Source organism: Ursus americanus, chromosome 33 (assembly GCF_024610735.1).
Source record: "Ursus americanus isolate L20-20 chromosome 33, mUrsAme1.1.p, whole genome shotgun sequence".
NCBI lineage: Eukaryota > Metazoa > Chordata > Mammalia > Carnivora > Ursidae > Ursus > Ursus americanus.
The window spans coordinates 13,667,893-13,686,791 of NC_142159.1; the positions used below are offsets into that span (position 1 = coordinate 13,667,893).

The window sequence follows — 18,899 nt, forward strand, 5'->3', positions numbered from 1 at the left end:
TTGCTTAGGCTTTCTCTCGTCCATAGACTGCATCTCAAGCTTGCTGGGACCCCTCTGTGTTGTCACTTGGAGACTCAAAATGCATTTGTTGAATGAAAGAAAAACCCACCCTTTCCTACCACAGTCCCAGGTCACTCAGCAGCAGAGGAGTCGTGACCCAGGCTGCAGTGGGGTTCTCTAAAGTTCTCTCAAGCGAGTCTGGAGATGTCGCTGAACACCTGGAGCCATCGTGCCCCACCCTGGACACAGCATTGACCACTTTTCATGCTTCCCCTCCAGGTCCCTAAGCCCCTCTTCCAGCAAAAGGATAATTTTGCGTTAATTAAGCTCACTAGTTTAGGACTCTTCCCGGGTCCGCTGGGTACACTTGGAAGGTCCTTCCACGGGAACACAGATGTGTGCACAGCTTTGGGGGCACAATTCTCTTTTCTTCCTTTCACCTGAGAAGAGCCTTGCAGACCCAATCCCACTGAGGAAGCAGTGGCCTGACCTGAATAAATTAGGGGCATCCATGCACCTGGGTCAGTATTTCTCAAAGTTTGTTGCACCTAAGAATCCCCCAAACCCTCACGACTGAGAGAGCAGTCCTGGGGCAGCCCCCCCTGCTGCACTCGGGGGAGCTTGTTAGAAACGCAAACCTCACTACGGCAAACGAAACAGATGGAACTGGAGGGCCTGGATACACGCGTGTACACAGGCCGTGGCCGGAAGGAGCGAACACCGGCAGCGCAGAGCTGGATTTGACCACCGCGCAAGAAACACGATCCGAGTGCCCTAAGTTGCCTGCACTTGGGCGCAGGCACGGAGCTAGGGCCGCCCGCTTGGAGCTGCGACGACCCGGCAGGGACGCTGGAGCCAGGACTCCTCCCCGAGCGCTGGGGCACCCTCGGGCTCTCGTGTCCGGGGACCACGGGCTCCCCACTTGCCAAATCTCCCTTTGGCAGAAGGGCCCTCTCTCGCAGCCTCGTCCCTCTCGGGAGGCCAGGCCCGCCAGCGCGGGCAAACTTTGCCCGGGCGAGTCCTTGAAGTCTATATTTAGTGCACGTCACCCCTCCCCCCTGCGGTTGCGAGGCGGGCGGGCCGAGGGGGGTGTGGGGAGGGGAGAGCCCCGCCCCCGCAGGCGTGTGTGTCGTGTGGGTTTGGGGCCCGCGCCTTCGCGCGCCCTCCGCCTTTGCGCCTCCGGCAGCCCCGGCGCCCCTCGCCGGCCGGGCGTCGCGCGCCAACATGGGCCGGGAAGCGGAGCTGCTGCGGATCGCCAGAAAGCTCGAGAAGATGGTGGCCAGGAAGAACACGGTGAGGCTGCAGGGTTCGGGCCACCCCCCGCCCCCGGGAGGCGCGGCGCGTGCGAGCCGGGAGTCCCGGGGGCGCGTGCTGGCCCGGCGCCCGGGAGGCGCGTGCGGGACGCCGGGGCCCGAGGGAGGCGCGGCTGGCGCACGACGCAGCGCCCCTTGGGGACTGCTGGGATCCACGGGGTGGGCGTGTGCAGGGCCCAGGGCGCTGGGCAGGGTCGTGCGGGCCCCACAGACGAGGCTTGTGCACACCCTTCTGGACTAGTGGGGTTCGGGGGCCCTGGGTAGCTTGAGCCGGGCCCGGGAAGGCGAGTGAAGACATCGGGACCTGGAAAGGGACTTTCGGAGTCCGGGGACTCAAGGCGTGTGCAAAGTCTGGGGAGTGGCGGCGACAGCGGGGCGGGAGAGAAGGAGGAACGGCGGGGGTTGAGGGGGGTGGATTACAAAACCCTGGGTAGACCGAGAACGGGCAAAGCAACTTGAGCTGATGTGGGGTGCTGAGCCGCCTCTATCCCTCAGCCCGGTAGTGGTTCTGGGGTGGAGCCGCAAGGGACCGCGGATCCCACAACCTCACAGCTTGCGGGCGCCAGGAGCGGTTCTACTTGCAACTTTCCCTTAACTTGGCCGCAGGGTGGGGCCCGGGCGGGCGGGGGCCGAACAGGTGCCCGGCAGCTACGGGCCCCCTCGGAGACAGCGGGGCGGGGGAAATGGGGACGGGCTGTAGGCCTGGGCTGGGGAGGGGGGGGCCAGCCCAGAGGAGAATCCAGACTGACGGCCCTACCTGCGCGGCCCTGGACTCTCACGCTGACTTGAAGTTAATGTTTGATCCTCACCGTGATCTTTGCCTCAAGCTGGCGGCCACCGTGTTGCCTGGCCAGAGCAAACTTGGCCTTGGGTCTGGGAGGGCCTGGGCACACCCGGAGAGGGAGGAGAGGAGAGCGTAGCCCTTGAGACTGTCCCCCCACCTCACCCGGTACCAGGGCTCTCCTAGTCCCACCATCCATAGCCCGGTGCTGGAGCGGGACCTGTCTTTCCAGCCCATTCTGTGACTCTAGGAGCTTGGGAAAGGGATGGACCCTAAGGGGAGCTTTAGAGCAGGGAAGAAGGAAGAGTCACCGGAGCCCTGGAGTTTGTCAAGCAGCCCTAGAGTAGCCACAGTGAGTGCGTGTCCGTATAAAGGCCAGTCTGCCAGTTTCCTCACCTGTAGGGCAGAGATGAGATTATCTGCCTCCCGGGAAGGAGTCTCTGCCGGCAGTGGTGAGGGTGGAAGATGTGTAAGGCCCTCGGGAGGACTTGCATGGGTGCTTGGTGAGAGTTAGAGAATGACACGTGCCTTTGCACAGCCAGGCAGGACACAGAAACCCGCGGAGTCCGCTGGGAGCCCATCACCCTTACACGCCCAGCCTCCCCCCGCCCCCCTTCCCGGATCCTCCAAACCCCGTGAAACTGACCTCGCATCCGAGGGCACTTTCCCAGCTGGGAGCGGTGGAGCTCAGCCCCCGCCCCGCTGCTGAGCTGAACTCCACCTCACAGCCCTGCTCCTTGCTGACCCCGGACTTGGGCCAGCAGATTCTGGGCAGGGGGCGGGGGGGGGGGTGGGACTGGGACACCTGAGGATAAGCAGTTTTGGGGGAGTAGAGCTCTGGCTGAGGAGGAAGGGACCTGCCCTGGCTTCCCCCTCACTCTTTTTCTGGCCCTGGGCTCACCGCTCTGCTTTCCCTCTCTGGACCTCAGTGTCCTCTTCTGTGGAATGGGAAGAGGAAACCGTGTGCCTGGGGATGGATTCCTGCGGAAGTGCCCAGAGCTCTGTGCAGGGAAGAGGCTCTGTAGACAGAGCTCCTGTACAGCCACGTCTGCGCCTGGGCTCTCGGCAGCGTCTGGGTGGGCACAGAGCTCTGGGCCTGTGGCCGAGAGAGGTGGGGCCTGCTCTGGGAGCAAAAGCGGGCCCGCCCAGCAGTGGTTAGGGAGAGGAGGACACACTTCCTGTAAGAAGACGGATCCTCCACGTTGCAGCTCAGGCCTGGGGTTCGCTGCCAATTCCTGGGTCCCAGCAACTTACTTAGGGCTTTTGTCAGACGCTGTGAGCGGACAACTGAAGCAGCCTGAGACCCACAGCCGAACACCGACAGCCACAGCGACACATACACACAATGACACACGACAAACATAGCTCCACACACACACGCAGCCACACGCCGCAAGAGCTCGACAGGCATCTACACACGTAACTGCAGAGGAGACGTGGCCACTGGCGCTGACGTGACGGACACACCGACCATTATGTTTCCAGAAAGACACACACATGTGTGCACCACACAGCCTCCCCCGAACACTTGCCCGCTCAGAGATGATAACACAGGCATCATCCCGCAGAGACGCACAGACACACTGCTGGGAGCCGCATCTACGCAGCTCCGCACGTGGACCAGGGATACTGCTGGCTGCACACCCCATCCCCGTGCAGCGTCACACCCAGCAACTCTCGCGCGGGGCTCTGTGAGCCGGCCATAGCCGGGGCTCTGGCTGTTTCCAACATGACCCAGCTGTACAGACGGACATACAGACACACACCCGGTGGTGAGCTGCAACCAGCTGAACAGCCACGGTTGATTTTTCAGGAATTTTGCAAGCTGGTTGTGAAATACAGCCGTTCTTTTATTTTTTTAATTGATGATAGTTGACATCCCACGTGACATCGGTTTCAGGTGTACAACGTAGCGATTCATCAGCTCTGCACATTACGCCGTGCTCACCACAGAGGCAGCCCCCCCCCCCGTCACCCTACCATGCTGTTAAAATACCATTGACTTGGGGCGCCTGGGTGGCTCAGTCGGTGAAGCATCTGCCTTCGGCTCAGGTCGTGACCCCAGGGTCCTGGGATCGAGTCCCGGGTTGGGCTCTCTGCTCAGTGGAGAGTCTGCTTCTCTCCCTCAAATAAATAAATAAATAAATAAATACATAAATAAAATCTCTAAGAAATAATAAAATAAAATACCATTGACTACATTTCCTATGTAGAGCCATTATTTTTAAAATTAAACGACATACTTAGAGTTAAAGAAATTACATTAAAAACAAAGGTAATAAATACTGCGAGATCATCACTGCTAATTGTTTTACTACATTTCATCCTCATCTGCGGTCTAGCGCTGACTTACTTGGATTGCATCAACACGGTGGAAACAGCGTATAATGTGTGGCTCTGCACATCTCCTCCCAGGATCTCCTTTAGTTCAGGGACAGCACACTGGTAGCTTGAAATTGGCCACAGGAGGACTAGTGATGCTACAGAAATTGACAAACACTACACATGAGGTGGTTTTTTCCTTGAGAACTGGGCGCTAAACCTTGAGCCGCGCGCCCTGCCCTTACTCAGTTTGCGATTCCGTAATTGCACACATCTGGGCAGCTGTGAGGCCATCTAGGCGCAGTTTGTATCGTGCTTAGAGCCGGGGGGCCTGAGCGCGAATCCCAGTTCAATGCCTTGTCACCTGTGATGAAGTATTTAATCTCCTTGTTTCTTGGGTTGCTCCACTGTGAAAACAGGGTAATAATTCGGTAAGAATGGGAGTGGTAATAGTACGTACCTCGCAGGGCCAGTGTGAGAAAGGAACTAATGCAGGTGTAGGACCGAGAACAGGGCCCAGCACAGAGTAAGCCTTGAATCAGTGGCGCATGCAGAGCTGTATGACTGCATGTTTACGTACACGCACGCATGTCCGCAGGTCAGGCCTCCAGAAACGTACTACAAACCCAAGTTCCGAGGGAGGCTGAGGGCTGACAGAGGGCAGCCCTTGGGATGTGGTCCTGGCAAGGAAGCCTGGCAGGGCGGGGGCTGGCAGCTGGAACGGCGCAATGAGACCAGGGCAAGGGGCATGCAGAGGACACCGTCAGCTGGTGCTGCTCGGGGGACTGATCTCGGGACAGGAGGCAGGGCTGGCCTCTGGGAAGTGGGAGCAGGAGGGAGAAGGCTGAAATGGGGCAGGGTTGCTCAGGGTCTGGCAGCCTGCAGATTTTCAGATCTGAGGCTCCTTTGCTCCCCTCCCACTCTCCCTTCCCACCTCTGCTTTCTGCTTTAGTCATTCAGTCGGGGAGCACTGAACTGTGTGCTAAACCTTGAGGTTTCAGAGATTGAAACAGTCCTCTTTACCCACAAGAAATGAAAGTATCTGTCCATACAAGGACTTGTTCATGGATGCTCCTAGCAGCTTTATTTGTGGCCCAACTGGAAACTTCCCCCAAGTGCCACCAGCAGGTGAACAGATACGCCAGTTGTGGTATTTCTCTACGATGGAAAACGACTCAGTAGTAAGAAGAATTCTTGATCTCTGCCGCAACACAGATGAATGTCGGTTACGCAGAGTGAAAGAAGCCAGAGGAGAAAGCCCATTGCCGTACTCTTTATATAAAACCCTTTAAAATGCACGTTGTATCTAAAGTGACAGCAGAGTCCTGGGGGCCTGGGCGTGGGGCTGGGGTGCAGGGAGGGAGGGGTCACCAGGGGGCACAAGGAAACTTCTGGGGATGACGGCTGTGTTCTTCTCTTGATAGTGATGATGGTTTCATGGGTGTACACAGACGTCAAACGTGCAGTTGATTGCATGTCAGTTATATCCCAATAAAGCTATTAAAAAAAAAAAAAAGCATGACCCTCACCCTGCAGGAGCTCACAGCCGGGAAGCGGGGGAAGGAAGGTGCAGACACGAAAGCAGTAGCAAGAAGCCGTGAAGTAATAATGTTAGAGGATGAGATGGGGGAGGGGAAAGCGCGCCCAGGAGAGGGAACAGCCGAACCGAGGCCGGGTCAGGGGGCGTGGTTAGAGCCGGGTCCCAGCTCAGGGCAGCTCGGCTGGAGGCCAGCTGGGTGGTAGGAGATGAAGTGAGGGAGCTGGTCTGCGGCAGAATCTTTTCCCTCTCCCCCTCCTCCTTTTTTTTTTTTTAAGATTTTATTTATTTATTCGACGGAGATAGAGACAGCCAGCGAGAGAGGGAACACAAGCAGGGGGAGTGGGAGAGGAAGAAGCAGGCTCATAGCAGAGGAGCCTGATGTGGGGCTCGATCCCAGAACGCCGGGATCACGCCCTGAGCCGAAGGCAGATGCTTAACCGCTGTGCCACCCAGGCGCCCCTCTCCCCCTCTTTCTGTCCCTTGCCTGTCCTTTGACCACATGTCTACCCATATCCTGTAGCTGAGCAGTCTCCCCCCCGCCTCCTGCCCCCTCTGTCCCACCAACACCACACAGTGTCAGAAAGGGACCTGGGGCAGAAGCCATGGCCTCCGTCCTCACCTTGTGGCCTCCCACAGGAAGGGGCTCTCGACCTTCTGAAGAAGCTGAACAGCTGTCAGATGTCCATCCAGCTACTCCAGGTGGGGTGGGGCTGGGAAGCCTTGGGGGCTGTGCCTGGGGGACGGGGAAGACCTTCTGGGGAAGAGAAAGACCTGGGGTGGGGAAGCCCTCCAAGGGTGGGGTCTGGGAGGGATTTCCGATGGGAGGGTCAGGGCCTCAGGTACAGGACCAGGGTTATGACATCAGCCAGGGCTCAGGGCCAGGGCTCTGGAGAGGCTGGGGCTGGGGACAGGGGGCATTGAGCCAGGGCAGGCCTTGCCAATTAGGATGGCCAGTCTTGTGTGTCCATTTGAAGACCAGCCCTGACCCTCTGGCTTTGCAGACAACCAGGATTGGAGTCGCCGTCAATGGGGTCCGCAAGCACTGCTCAGACAAGGAGGTGGTGTCCTTGGCCAAAGTCCTCATCAAAAACTGGAAGCGGCTGCTGGGTGAGAGGGGGCAAGGTTGACCCTGGCCATGCATTTCTCCCATCGCCTGGGTTGGGACCATGCCTGGCTGATAGCAGGCACTCAGTGTATGTTTGTCGAATGACTTAAGAAATGACAGATCGCCTCTTAAGTGGGGAATGCCAGTGTTGGTCCACACGTGGACCACGTTGTAGACACGTGAGTTTTTGTGTACGTGCGCCTATATGTATGTATTTCCGTGTGCTTGCGTGTTGCATAGAGAGCACCTGTCTATATAGACGCATTTGTATGAACATGGTCTGTGTGCAGATGACTTTCTGGCCCCCTGTGTGAGCGCGGGTTTGCACACATATATGCATGTTGTATGTGCACCTGTGTATGAATATATTTGTGTGTGTGTGTGTGTGTGTGTGTGTGTGTGTACAGGTGTGTTGGGGGCTATCGCTGTCCTCCCTCCCCGAAGTTGTGCTGGGGTCTGCGGAGACAGGGCTCAGTTTGGGAACTATGCTGTGCTTTCATTTTCAGACTCCCCTGGACCCCCCAAAGGAGAAAAAGGAGAGGAGAGAGACAAAGCAAAGAAGGAAAAAGGGCTTGACTGTTCCGATTGGAAGGCAGAGACAGGCCTTTCTCCACCGAGGAAAAAACGAGGCGAAGAGCCCAAAGACAGGTATTTTTTCTGGGATGGAGAGAAAGGGGCCAACACTTGCCACGTCCTTCTGCCATCGCCTCTGTTTATATAACGTCTCTGTTTATATAACTTCGTTTACTCCTCACGCCCCGGGGAGGAGCTACTGCTCTCACCTCCCACGGGGTCCCCTGGAGGGGGGGGGTTCTTCTTGGGCTCAAACAGACCCGTAAGAACCAAATAGGCCGTCGCTGGCACTGGCTTCAGCTAGGAGGCCGCCCGGGCAAGAGGCGCAGTGGCCCCGCAGGGCAGGCCCAGGCTTTCTCATCTGCTTGGTGACCACACAGTGTGCAGAGCTATTCTCAGTTCTACGTGGGTGCAGGGTAATGAGTCCACAATGGCGCGGTGGGCAGGGAACCCCTGACTTAGAAGACAAAGCTGCTAGGATTCCAGCAGGATTCACTGTCCTCGGGGCAGCCCCCAAAAGCAATGGTTTTCCACTAATTATTTATATTTCATTCAGAGCCCTTCCTGTCTGGACGTAATTTACCAATCAGGGCTCATTTGCTATAAGCAACGTTGCCTAGTAACACAGCTGACATCCCACCCTTGTCAGGGTTCCAGGTAAATGGGGCTAGGAACTCACTTAACCGTTAGGAAAGTAAAGTGTTTTGTTGGCTCTCTATTCAACATTTCCATTTCGTGAGGAGGAAGCCAAAGGTTGGGGAGCAGGGACTTTCCCAAGACCATACAGCTATTATGTGACTGAGTGGGATCACGTCTTTGTCAGACCCCGAGACCTCTGCTGAGAAGAATAGAAAAGTTGTCTGTCTTAACTCTGTGCCCATTCCCCCTTGCCTACCTAGCTGGGGTCCCCCAAATTGCATGACTTCAGAGAGACACAAATGCCTTATCCATGATAGTAGATAAAAGTCCTTATCAATGTATAAATAAATCCTACCCGTTCCCTATGTGACTAGAGCACTTCATTCCTCCGGTGGGCGGGAGGGGGATCTGCATTTGTTCGCCTAATAGGTAAGGAGGCTGTTTTAGATAATACCGCACAGTATCTGATGGTAGATAACAGTAGGTATTATATGGATAATATCATCCATGATATATCTACATTTTTAACGAACATACCTTTTGACCCAGTATAGCCACTATAAGGAATTCGTTTTAAGGAATTAACCAGATTAGGGGCATCTGGCTGGCTCAGTCGGAAGAGTATGGGACTCTCGATCTTGGGGTTGTGAGTTCAAGCCCCACATTGGGCGAAGAGATCACTTTAAAAAAAAAAGGAATTAACCAGATGAAAGCATAAAGACTAAATGTTGTATGTGTAACATATTTCTGCGAGCATTTCTGAAACATTTTAAATCTCTGAACGCTTTTTAAATGAACGTTAATATAATCCTGTAAAACAAGTGTTTTGCAGAAAACACTTTAGGGAATGTTGTTGTCAAAGGAAAGATCTCACCCAGGAGGGAGACATACCTCCACCACACTATTCCCAGTTTGGGTGGTGCAAATAGCTGTGGGGAAGGGTCCTAAATACCCTTCCATGCACAGAACAGTCCCACCCATTGAAAAACCACTTACTATGTTCAAAAAGCTGATAGGGCCTCCATGGAGAGGAACTGCTGGGTAGAAAAAAAATTTAATGACATGGGAAAATATTCACTAAGTATTAAGAGAAGCTGTGTATAACGTAGTATATAGTATGACCCCATTTTTATAACAATTAAGTGAGGGGCACCTGGCTGGCTCAGTCAGTAGAGCATGTGACTCTTGATCTTGGGGTGGTGAGTTCAAGCCCCATGTTGGGCATAGAGTTTACTAAAAAAATAAGTTAAAAAATTTAAGTGAGTTTTATGTATATGTGTAGGAAAAAAGATGAGAAAGATACATACCAGGATGGTAACAGGGATTATATCTGGGTGGTAGGACTGAGAAGTTTTTTCCCTTCTTCTTTTTGCAGATTTCTGTTCTTCTTATTTTTTTCCAATAAATATATACTAATTTTTAAATGAGAAAAAATAATGAAACCATTTTTAAAAAAAAAAGAAATATATCTGTGTGATTATAATTAAGAAAAGCTTCATAGCCTACTACAGTAAAATTTTAAAAATCTGTATTGTTGGGTTTCTTCCCCCAATGATCTTGCATTGCTTCTGAAATCAGAACAAATAATACCGTTTAAAAAATAAACAAGTAAGAGTGATAAAAATCTGTTGTAGAAATAATAGAAAATATAGAGAAAAAGAGGGAAAAAAACACCCACATTCTCACCACCCAAAGACAGTCACTCAATATTTTGGTATATGGTTTTTCTTTCCATTCTCTCTTCGGCGGACTTTCTATATAATTATCGCCAATTTTATAGTCTGCTTTGTAACATGCAATACTTGTCAATTGTTCTGTAATCTTGTTGTTGTATTCCTTTCATGGCACTCATTTTGCAATCGTATCCCGCTTGGAGAAATCCTAACTGACATTTAACTTTTCATATGGCGTGTTGTGTTTTTGCAAAGGGGTTAGAAGCTCGGCTGGCAGGGGCGCCTGGGTAGTGCAGTCGTTAAGTGTCTGCCCTCGGCTCAGGGCATGATCCCAGGGTCCTGGGATCGAGCCCCACATCGGGCTCCTCCGCTGGGAGCCTGCTTCTTCCTCTCCCACTCCCCTGCTTGTGTTCCCTCTCTTGCTGACTGTCTCTCTGTCAAATAAATAAATAAAATCTTAAAAAAAAAAAAAAGAAGTTCAGCTGGCAGGGAGCCCCCCCTTCTCCTCTGCACGGTGGCCAGTGCAGAGTTAACATTTCCTGAATATCACTAGGCCACCTGTACCCGTGCCTTCCCTGTGTTCGTGCTCTGGCTGGTCTGGCTGCACCTGGGGCCGGTTCTGAGCACCGGGGCCAATGAAGGACTGGGATGGGGAGGGGGTTTATGAGATGAAGCTGAAAGACTAGAGGCTGGACCAATGGGAGAGGATCCGAACGGGACATGGGACTAACTGACCTGTAGAACAGGGAGTACAGGCATCTGGGGGAAGGCGACAGCCTGGACACATGTATTTCCTTTTGCTCCATCCCTGAATCCCATCCCTGAATTAAAGGGATTTTTTTTAAAGCCTACAAGGACGGCAGGTATGGGAGAGGAGACGATTGGAGAGCAGAAAAGCTAAGTTCTGGGCTGAACTTGATCACTTATTCACACCCTTAGTCTCTGAGACTCGGTATTGTGGCCTGAAAAATGGGCATCATCTTCTCGGATTGTTTTTCCTTGTAAAAATAAAATGTTTTATTTGTAATGTATTCTAATTATATTTATTGTTTTAACTATTTTGTAGTTATATTTATATTATATTTATTTATATATATTACATAATATATATTTATATATTTATTTATATATACATTATATATATTTAAATATATATATAAATTTATTATTTAATTATACAGGTAGTTATTTGCCCATTGTAGAAAGTTTTAAAAATACAAATAAGGTGGGGCACCTGGGTGGCTCAGTCAGTTAAGCATCTGCCCTCGGCTTGGGTCATGGTCCTGGGGTCCTGGGATCGAGCCCCGCATCAGGCTCCCTGCTTGGCAGAAAGCGTGCTTCTCCCTCTCTCTCTGCTGCTCCCCCTGCTTGTGCTCTTTCACTCTGTGAAATAAATAAATAAAATCTTTAAAAAATATACAAATAAGAAAATTTTTAAAAATCCATTGTCTAGAGACAAGCACATATAATCATGTATAATAATCCTGTGTTTAAATATATGGATTTCGTTTATGGGCACCTGGGTGCCTCGGTCGGTTGAGCACCGACTCTTGATTTCGGCTCAGGTCATGATCTCAGAGTTGTGAAATTGAGCCCCAGGTCAGGCACTGCACTCAGCACAGAGTCTGCTTGAGGTCTCTCTCTCCCTCTCCCTCTGCTCCTTCACCTCCACACTCCCCCCAAAAATACATACATACATAATACATATAGATCTCGTTTATGTAACCATATATATACTTCCAGACTTTTTTTGCATGCATATCATTACCCATAAAATACTTATTGTCACAATAACATGGGATCATATTCCATATATTATTTTATAACTTTTCCATATACATATATTAATTTCAACAGTAAGGCACGTTTAGTATAAAAAGTTTAGAAACTCAAGCACAAAAGAAAACACCAGAAACAACCACTGTTAACATTTTGATGTGTACCTTTCTCATCTTTTTTGTTTGTTTGTTTGTTTGTTTGTTTGTTTGGAGAGGGGTGAGGGGCAAAAGGAGGGGGCGAGAGAGAATCTTAAGCAGGCTCCACGCCCAGCACGGAGCCTGATGAAGGGCTCGATCTCACGACCCTGAGATCATGACCTGAGCTGAAATCAAGAGTCGAACACTTAACTGACTGAGCCACCCCTACATTTAACAACATCTTGACCCCTCTCCTGGGACAGTAAGTTGTTAATGCTGGTTTCGCTGCGAAATGAAGCTGTCCCTGGAGGCCAAGCAGGGAATGAGGAGGGTGTCTCCCTACCTTGTGGGGAAAATTAAGTTGTCAGGAGTCCAGTTTCAACTCTATTGGTGAACTTTTCATTTTAGTTTCCTTAATGATGATTCACTATCATTATTTATTGTATAAACACTAACCACATTAGTGATATTTACAATTAAAATGAGGGGCGCCTGTCCGGCTCAGTCAGAAGAACACGCAACTCTTGATCTCAGTGTCGTGAGTTCGAGCCCCATGTTGGGTGTAGAGATTGCTTAACAATGAAATCTCTAAAAAAGTAAAGTAAAAATGAAAAATATTTGTCCACAGTGTGCCACTTCCAAAAAAATGAAACCGCTTTTGGACGCCCTCTTCCCGCCCAGTCCCGCTCTACCTCTATGTATAATTCTTCCATCCCTACAGGCAAAGTGTACGAACAATTACGTCCCTGTTTACTTATCTTCCTATTCTATTCTCAGCATTTTTTCTTCTTCTTAAATACGTTTCATAATGATCATTTGCAATAACTGCCGAATATTTCCGGTTTACTCTAGAAAGGAAAGCAATGAAAAAGGGCCAGCAAATGGTGAGTCTCAGGGGTTGAGGCCCACATCTTCCCTCCTTTCTTCCACTGCAAGAGTTCCAGCTTCCCACTCTGGCCTGCACCTGTCCATCCCCATGGGGCATTTGGGGTTCCCCACAGGGGAACTCCCACAGTCCAGTGAGGGATTGGAGGGGCATGTGAAGAAGGGTCTCTCCTCCCCTCTCCCTCTCTGCTGCCTCCCCCTGTGTTTAAGCTGGGGTGAAGGTCTGGAGCCGAATGGGTCTGGCCCACAGGATAATCAGGGCTACCCCTCGAAGCTGCCTCACCCACTGTCTCCCACGCCCCCTGGAGGATGAAGGGGCAGCTGGAAATCTGTACGGGAACATTGCACAGTCTGGAAAACCAGAAATCCGGTGCCCAGCACTATGGGGCGTGGAGGACTTCTGTGTTCTGAAAACTGCAGTAGGGACAGAAATGTCTTCTTCCCAGGCAGCCCCAGGACACTGGTGTTTTCTCCCCATTTGACGGGGGAGGGAACCCATACTCAGACAAGACGACCTGCCCAGGGCAGGGCTGGGATTTCAACTCAGGCCACTGCCTTCCCTTTTAGAGCACCTGTTATACATGCTTGCGTGCATGTAGGAAAGGAACTGGAAGGAACAACCTCAAACCATAGTTACCGCTGGGGAGCTTTCTTTTCCCAGTTTTAGTTTTTCTATCTCTGTATTGGTCGACTCCAAGCATTTGATAACAGATACGTATACAGCGCCCACTTCACACCAGGCATCTTCTACCGGCTGGGAATGAGCCAGTGAACATATTAGATTGGATTCCATGGAAGCAGACCCGGAGACACAGATTCAGGGGCAAGGGGTTTACTTGGGAAGTGATTTCAGGAAATGCAGGGAGAGGAGCGAGGGAAGTGAGACCGGGAGGTGAAGGAAGCCAGCCCAGGGTGTGTTAGCGGGCAGGGTGCTGCTGCGGGCACCCAGGGCTTACATCCTGCTGGGAAACTCTGGTGACCGTGGAGAACACACCTCGGGTTCACCCCCTTGAGGGCAGAGGACGCTGGGGTGTTTATCCACCGATTCCTATGTCTCTGGTTGAAGGCTGCTCCTCGGGTCCTCAGCTCCTCGGCACTTTGGGCCCACCAGCCCGCTGGCACTGGCTGGCATAGAACGCCCTTGAGCACAGGCCGGGGGAGCCCGCAGCGCGGAACCCTTGGGTCCCAGGGCCCTGGGAGAGTGAGTGCCCGAGGGGATGTGAGCTCCGCAGGGACGGTGTCGGTCACAGTGAACGAATCCCGCCAAGTGCTGTGCTTGCGGAATTTACATGGGGGCTGGGCAGATAATATACATGATAAGTAAGCCAATTTTACAGTACGTTAGAAGGGGATGCCTGCGCTGGACTTAAAAGGAAGCCTGGGGTGGGTGCACCTGGCTGGCTCAGTCGGTAGAGCGTCCAACTCTTGATCTCAGGGTCGTGAGTTCCAGCCCCATGTTGGGCATTGAGATTTCTTGAAAGGAAGGAAGGAAGGAAGGAAGAAAAAGAAAGAAAGAAAGAAAGAAAGAAAGAAAGAAAGAAAGAAAGAAAGAAAGAAAGAAAGAAAGAAAGAAAGAAAGAAAGAGAAAAAGGAAGCCTGGGTAAGTGAAATTGGGAGTGATGGTTACGATTTTATAAAACCAATAAAAGGGGGAATGTATTAGCATAACGAGAATGTAGCTTCACGCATTTTGGAGAATACAAACAAATGTTCGCCTCTGATCCCATCGCTCTAGTATAACCATGGTTGTATTTTTTTTTAAGATTTTTATTTTTTTTAAAAATAATCTCTAACCCAATGTGGGGCTCCAACTCTCCCGACTGAGCCCGCCAGGCGCCCTGATTGCATCTTCTTTCAATCTTTCTTCGTCCTAGACATTGGTTTACTTATGTCACCTTAGGACTAGTGTACACGTAATTTTGTGTGCTATTTCACTTGCCACTTTAACACAGCTCTACAGTCTGCAAGGCCCGTGTGCCTCTCTGCGCTTCTCCTTAGTAAGGTGCCTGCAGGGGAGGCTGAAGCTGGTGTTCCCCGGCTCCTCGGCTCCTCCTGAGAACAGGCAGTCCCAAGAATGCCAGTCTCCATGGACTCCAGCAAGCCAAGGCCTGCCTGACAGCAAGGAGGAGGGGAGCCTGCTGAGAATTCGTTATTAATAATTAGTAATATAAAGTAAAGGGGCAGGGGGGTGCCTAGCTGGCTCAGTTGGTAGAACATGTGACTCTTGATCTGGGGGTTTTAAGTTCGAGCCCCACTCTGGGTATAGAGATTACTTAAAAATAAAAAATCTTTCCAAAAAACCATTAGTAATATATGGCATAACACACGTGACGGCACGTTCTTAGGCTCCCTTCCCTTGATTGCTTCATTTGACGGAGGGGAGCTGCAGGTGACCCGCCCGCAATACCTGCAGCTTCATCTCCAGGCGGCCGTGGCCCAGGTGGGTTCCATCATCCTCAGCCCAGCAGGCCTGGCTCCCAGACGCTTCCTCCCCAGCCTCTGAGCTCTCTAGATCAGTCCTGGGGCTAGCTTACGAGAGTCTCATCTCCAATTTCTCTTTCAGGAGAGACTCAGTGGACTCCAAGTCTTCAGCCAGCTCCTCTCCAAAAAGGCCATCAATGGAAAGGTAAAAGAAGCCATGGGCTTCTCCATCCCAGAGATCCTGTTCAGCATAAGCTCCCCTCTCTGCTTTTGTGGAAGAAGCCCCGGGGCAGGGGAAAGGAAGAAACCTCGTGTATTATGTTGCTTGTGAATTCTAGGTCCCGCACAGTAAGACTGAATGGGACCCGGAATCAGAGGGATGGCTCCTTTACTGGGATGGCTGACCAGTCACTGTTGCCCCGTCACTATCTAGGGAACATTCTCAAGGTCACGTTGAACCCAGTGAGGACAGAGGTCTTGAGAGCCCATCCCTGGAGTGGGATCTCTGGGTTTGGTTACCTGAAATCGCATAAATCATCAAGTTATGTATTTAGCAAATATTTATTGAGGGGCAACTATGTGCCAGGGACTGTTCTAGGTGCCAAGGATAAGCAATGAACCGAAGAAAAATCTCTGCAGTCATAGGTTCTGATAGGGGGTGACAGGCCATATATAGAATTCAAAAGTCAGGCAATGATTTAGAAGTTGACGAGCATTATGGAAACAACAGAGCGGGGCGAGGGGCGTTGGGAAGGATGGTCATCAGGGTGGTCAGGAGAGCGCTCTTTGAACAAACCTTTCGAAGAGATGAAGGAACTAGCCATGCAGATATCGGGGTCATGCCAAGCCCAGGATCCTGAGTGACAGCGTGAGGAAGCGGTGAGGTGGCCAGGGCTGGAGTGAATAAGTGAGGAGGGACAGTTGGAGGACAGAGTGCAACAGGAACCACAGGAGGGAATTTATCTGTGCTGGGAATGGGTTGTGGGGACCAAGGGCAGGAGCAGAGCCCAGCCAAGAGGCTAGTCAATAATTCAGGCAAGAAATGACAGTGGATTTCCTGACAGACTGGGGGTGGGTACCAGAGAATATCAAGAGTCAAGATGACTCCAAGACTTCTCTCTTGAGCACCTGCAAGGATGGAAATGGGGATGACTGTGTAGAGCTGAGGTTTGGATGTGTTGGGTTTGAGGGTGTCCTGGTCATTCAGGTGGAGAAGTTGAAGGCACTTAGGTTATACCAAGCTAGAATTCAGGAAAAATGTCTGGGCTAGAAATCTAAGTTTCAGACTCATTAGTATGTATCTAGTGTTTGAAGCCACAAACCTGAATGAGATCACTAAGGAGAGATTGTGACTGAAAGAGGGAGTGTGAGCTGTGGTCCGGGGGGAGGTCAAAGGTCAGAGCAGGAGGAAGTGGCTTAGAGGTGAATCAAAGCTGATGATTCATGTGCAGGGTCCATATTGGATGCTGGGGCAACCAGGTTAGGACAGTAAAGGTGTTAGCTTCCAGGAGACTGTGGAGGCGTGCAGTTCTTTTAGGCCTAATGTACCAGTAAGACTACCACTGGAAAGAAAAGAAGAGGCACAAAAATTAGGCCATTTAAGGCTTTCTGAAGATCAAACAGTCCTGGGATGTTGATGGGGCGGCTGTATCGCTCTGTTCCAAAATGGCTGCCAAGTGCCCGCTGATGAGTGGAGGGTCTGGGGAGTGCTGCTGGGAGAGGGAGTCTGAGGCCACATCCTGCCTCTGAGGAGAAGAGTTCTGCAGTCAACTGGCCGTGTCTTCCATGAGTGAGGCCTAAGAATGGAGGCTCCAGGGTCACCCTGGTTCTGCACCAGTGGTTCTCAATGGAGAGTCATTTAGAAATTTGTGGAGGCATTTTTGGTCATCACTGTGACTTGGGGGTATCTTAGTTCAGGCTGCTGTAACAGAATATCATAGACTTAAACAACAGACATTTATTCCTCCCAGTTCTGGAGGACGGGAAGGTGTGAGCCAGTTCAGTTCCTGATGAGGGCCCTATGCCTGCCTTGCAGATGGCCACCTTCTCGCCGTGTCTGCACAACACACACACACACACACACACACACACACACAGAGCGAGTTCTGGTCTCTTTTCTTCTTATAAGGACAATAATCCCATCCTGGGGCCCCACTTTCATCTAAACCAAATCACCTCTCAAAGGCCTCACCTCCAAATTCTATCACATTGGGGATTAGGGCTCCAACATATACATTTATGGAGGACACAAACCTTCAGTCTGCAATGGGAGAGAGGCAGGAGCATTTAGTAGCCCGGGCCAGAGATGCTTAATGTCCTGGAACATGAAGGACAGCCCTGCATAATGAAGGATTGTTCTATCCCAAAAGGAAGCGCTGACCACTAGTCTCGTTCTGGGTACGATGTTGTAATAAAAACATCCCATGTTTGTGTAAGGATTTATACCTCCATATTCCTTTCCTGACTTTGCCTTGTGACCTTGAAGTCTCCTGACTCCCTCCCGTAATACATTCTTTTTCTGAAGGTCCGTCAAGCAGAATATGTTTGTCCTTAGAGCAGTTGTGCCATATCTTGCTGGTTCCGTGTTGGGGGTGGGGAATCCAAAGAAACACAAGCAAGTCTAACAAATCCACCTTGTCCACTACCCAGACTGTTTTCTGCACTCTCTATGTCTTGGTTTCATCTTTCTCTTCCATCTGTCCGTCCATCCATCCATCCATCCATCCGTCTGCTAAGCACGTTTGTGCTTGCAAACCTAACATGCTCCAAGGACTGAGGTCATATGCACAAGGTAGGTCACTAGTGGGGACCATGGCAGACTGGAGGTACCTGTCTGTCTGAAGGTACTCGCTGCCCAGCCCAGCTGTCTGTTGCTTTGTGGAAATGCAGGCCCTGCATGCCAGTTTTTCCTATGTTTTAAGGAAAGCCGGACATCTAGACGTTCCTAAGAAACTCCCAATGTTAAATATGGACAACATAGGCATATTTCTCTGAGACACAGTAGGGCAAACAAAATACATTTGGCGCCCACCAGTTGCAGCCTCTAAGCCCAGGCAAGGATTTAAACTCGTGACCTCTTTTATACAGCAAACCAGTAACATAGAGGCAGACCCCAAAATGCTTTTTGTTTTTGTTTTCCAAATGCTTTTTTTTAAAAAAATGTTTTTCAAAGGTATAACGTTCGATGGGAACATAGGAAGACTGTCTCAATATGACTTGAGAAGGCAAAGAAGATTTCATGGAAGATCATGTATTTGAGAAGGAGTTTGCCTGGTAGACCAGCTAAGAGAGGGCCTGCCTGGTAGTGGGACTGGAACGTGCAAAAGTGTAGTAATATGAGTGAGCGTGGTGCTCTGGGAACTGTAGCTGGGGCATCAGGGAGCAGACCGCGAAGGGCACCGCTGTGACAAGGAGGAAGGTTGCACTTTACAAGCTGCCCTTGGGACCCAGCTGTCTGAATTGTTGACTTTTCACCTAGCAGTTCGGTTTGCCTGGCGGCGTAGTAACTGCAATGTCCTCGAGGTGGCGCGCAGGAGCAGCGAGCCGGGCCTCCAGGTGCCTCAGCTCCGACCTGGGGCGGGAGAATTTTTCTAAGGGCTTGGTGATGTCAGATCACAGGCTGGGGAGCTGGCGCTGGCACATCCGGGGAGCAGAAGGAAGCTGTTGATACATCCGACGCCCCACCCCCATCCCCGCCAGTGATGCCTTCTCTGCAATTTGTCGCACTTCCC

General features: G+C 51.2%; 1 protein-coding gene across 4 annotated transcripts in view; it reads left to right on the plus strand.

Moving 5' to 3' along the window:
- Nucleotides 1-1,085: 1,085 nt before the first annotated feature.
- Nucleotides 1,086-18,899, plus strand: part of TCEA3 (transcription elongation factor A3) — a 37,362-nt gene continuing 19,548 nt past the window's right edge. The window contains exons 1-5 of one of the 4 annotated variants that reach the window (XM_087858415.1): nucleotides 1,087-1,293; nucleotides 6,593-6,655; nucleotides 6,958-7,063; nucleotides 7,568-7,709; nucleotides 15,311-15,373. In XM_087858415.1, the coding sequence (XP_087714541.1) occupies nucleotides 1,225-1,293; nucleotides 6,593-6,655; nucleotides 6,958-7,063; nucleotides 7,568-7,709; nucleotides 15,311-15,373 (443 nt within the window). In that variant the 5' untranslated portion in view covers nucleotides 1,087-1,224. Of the gene's footprint in view, nucleotides 1,294-6,592; nucleotides 6,656-6,957; nucleotides 7,064-7,567; nucleotides 7,710-15,310; nucleotides 15,374-18,899 lie in introns of all 4 variants that reach the window. The other 3 variants (XM_087858419.1, XM_087858417.1, XM_087858418.1) reach the window with 3 other exon arrangements.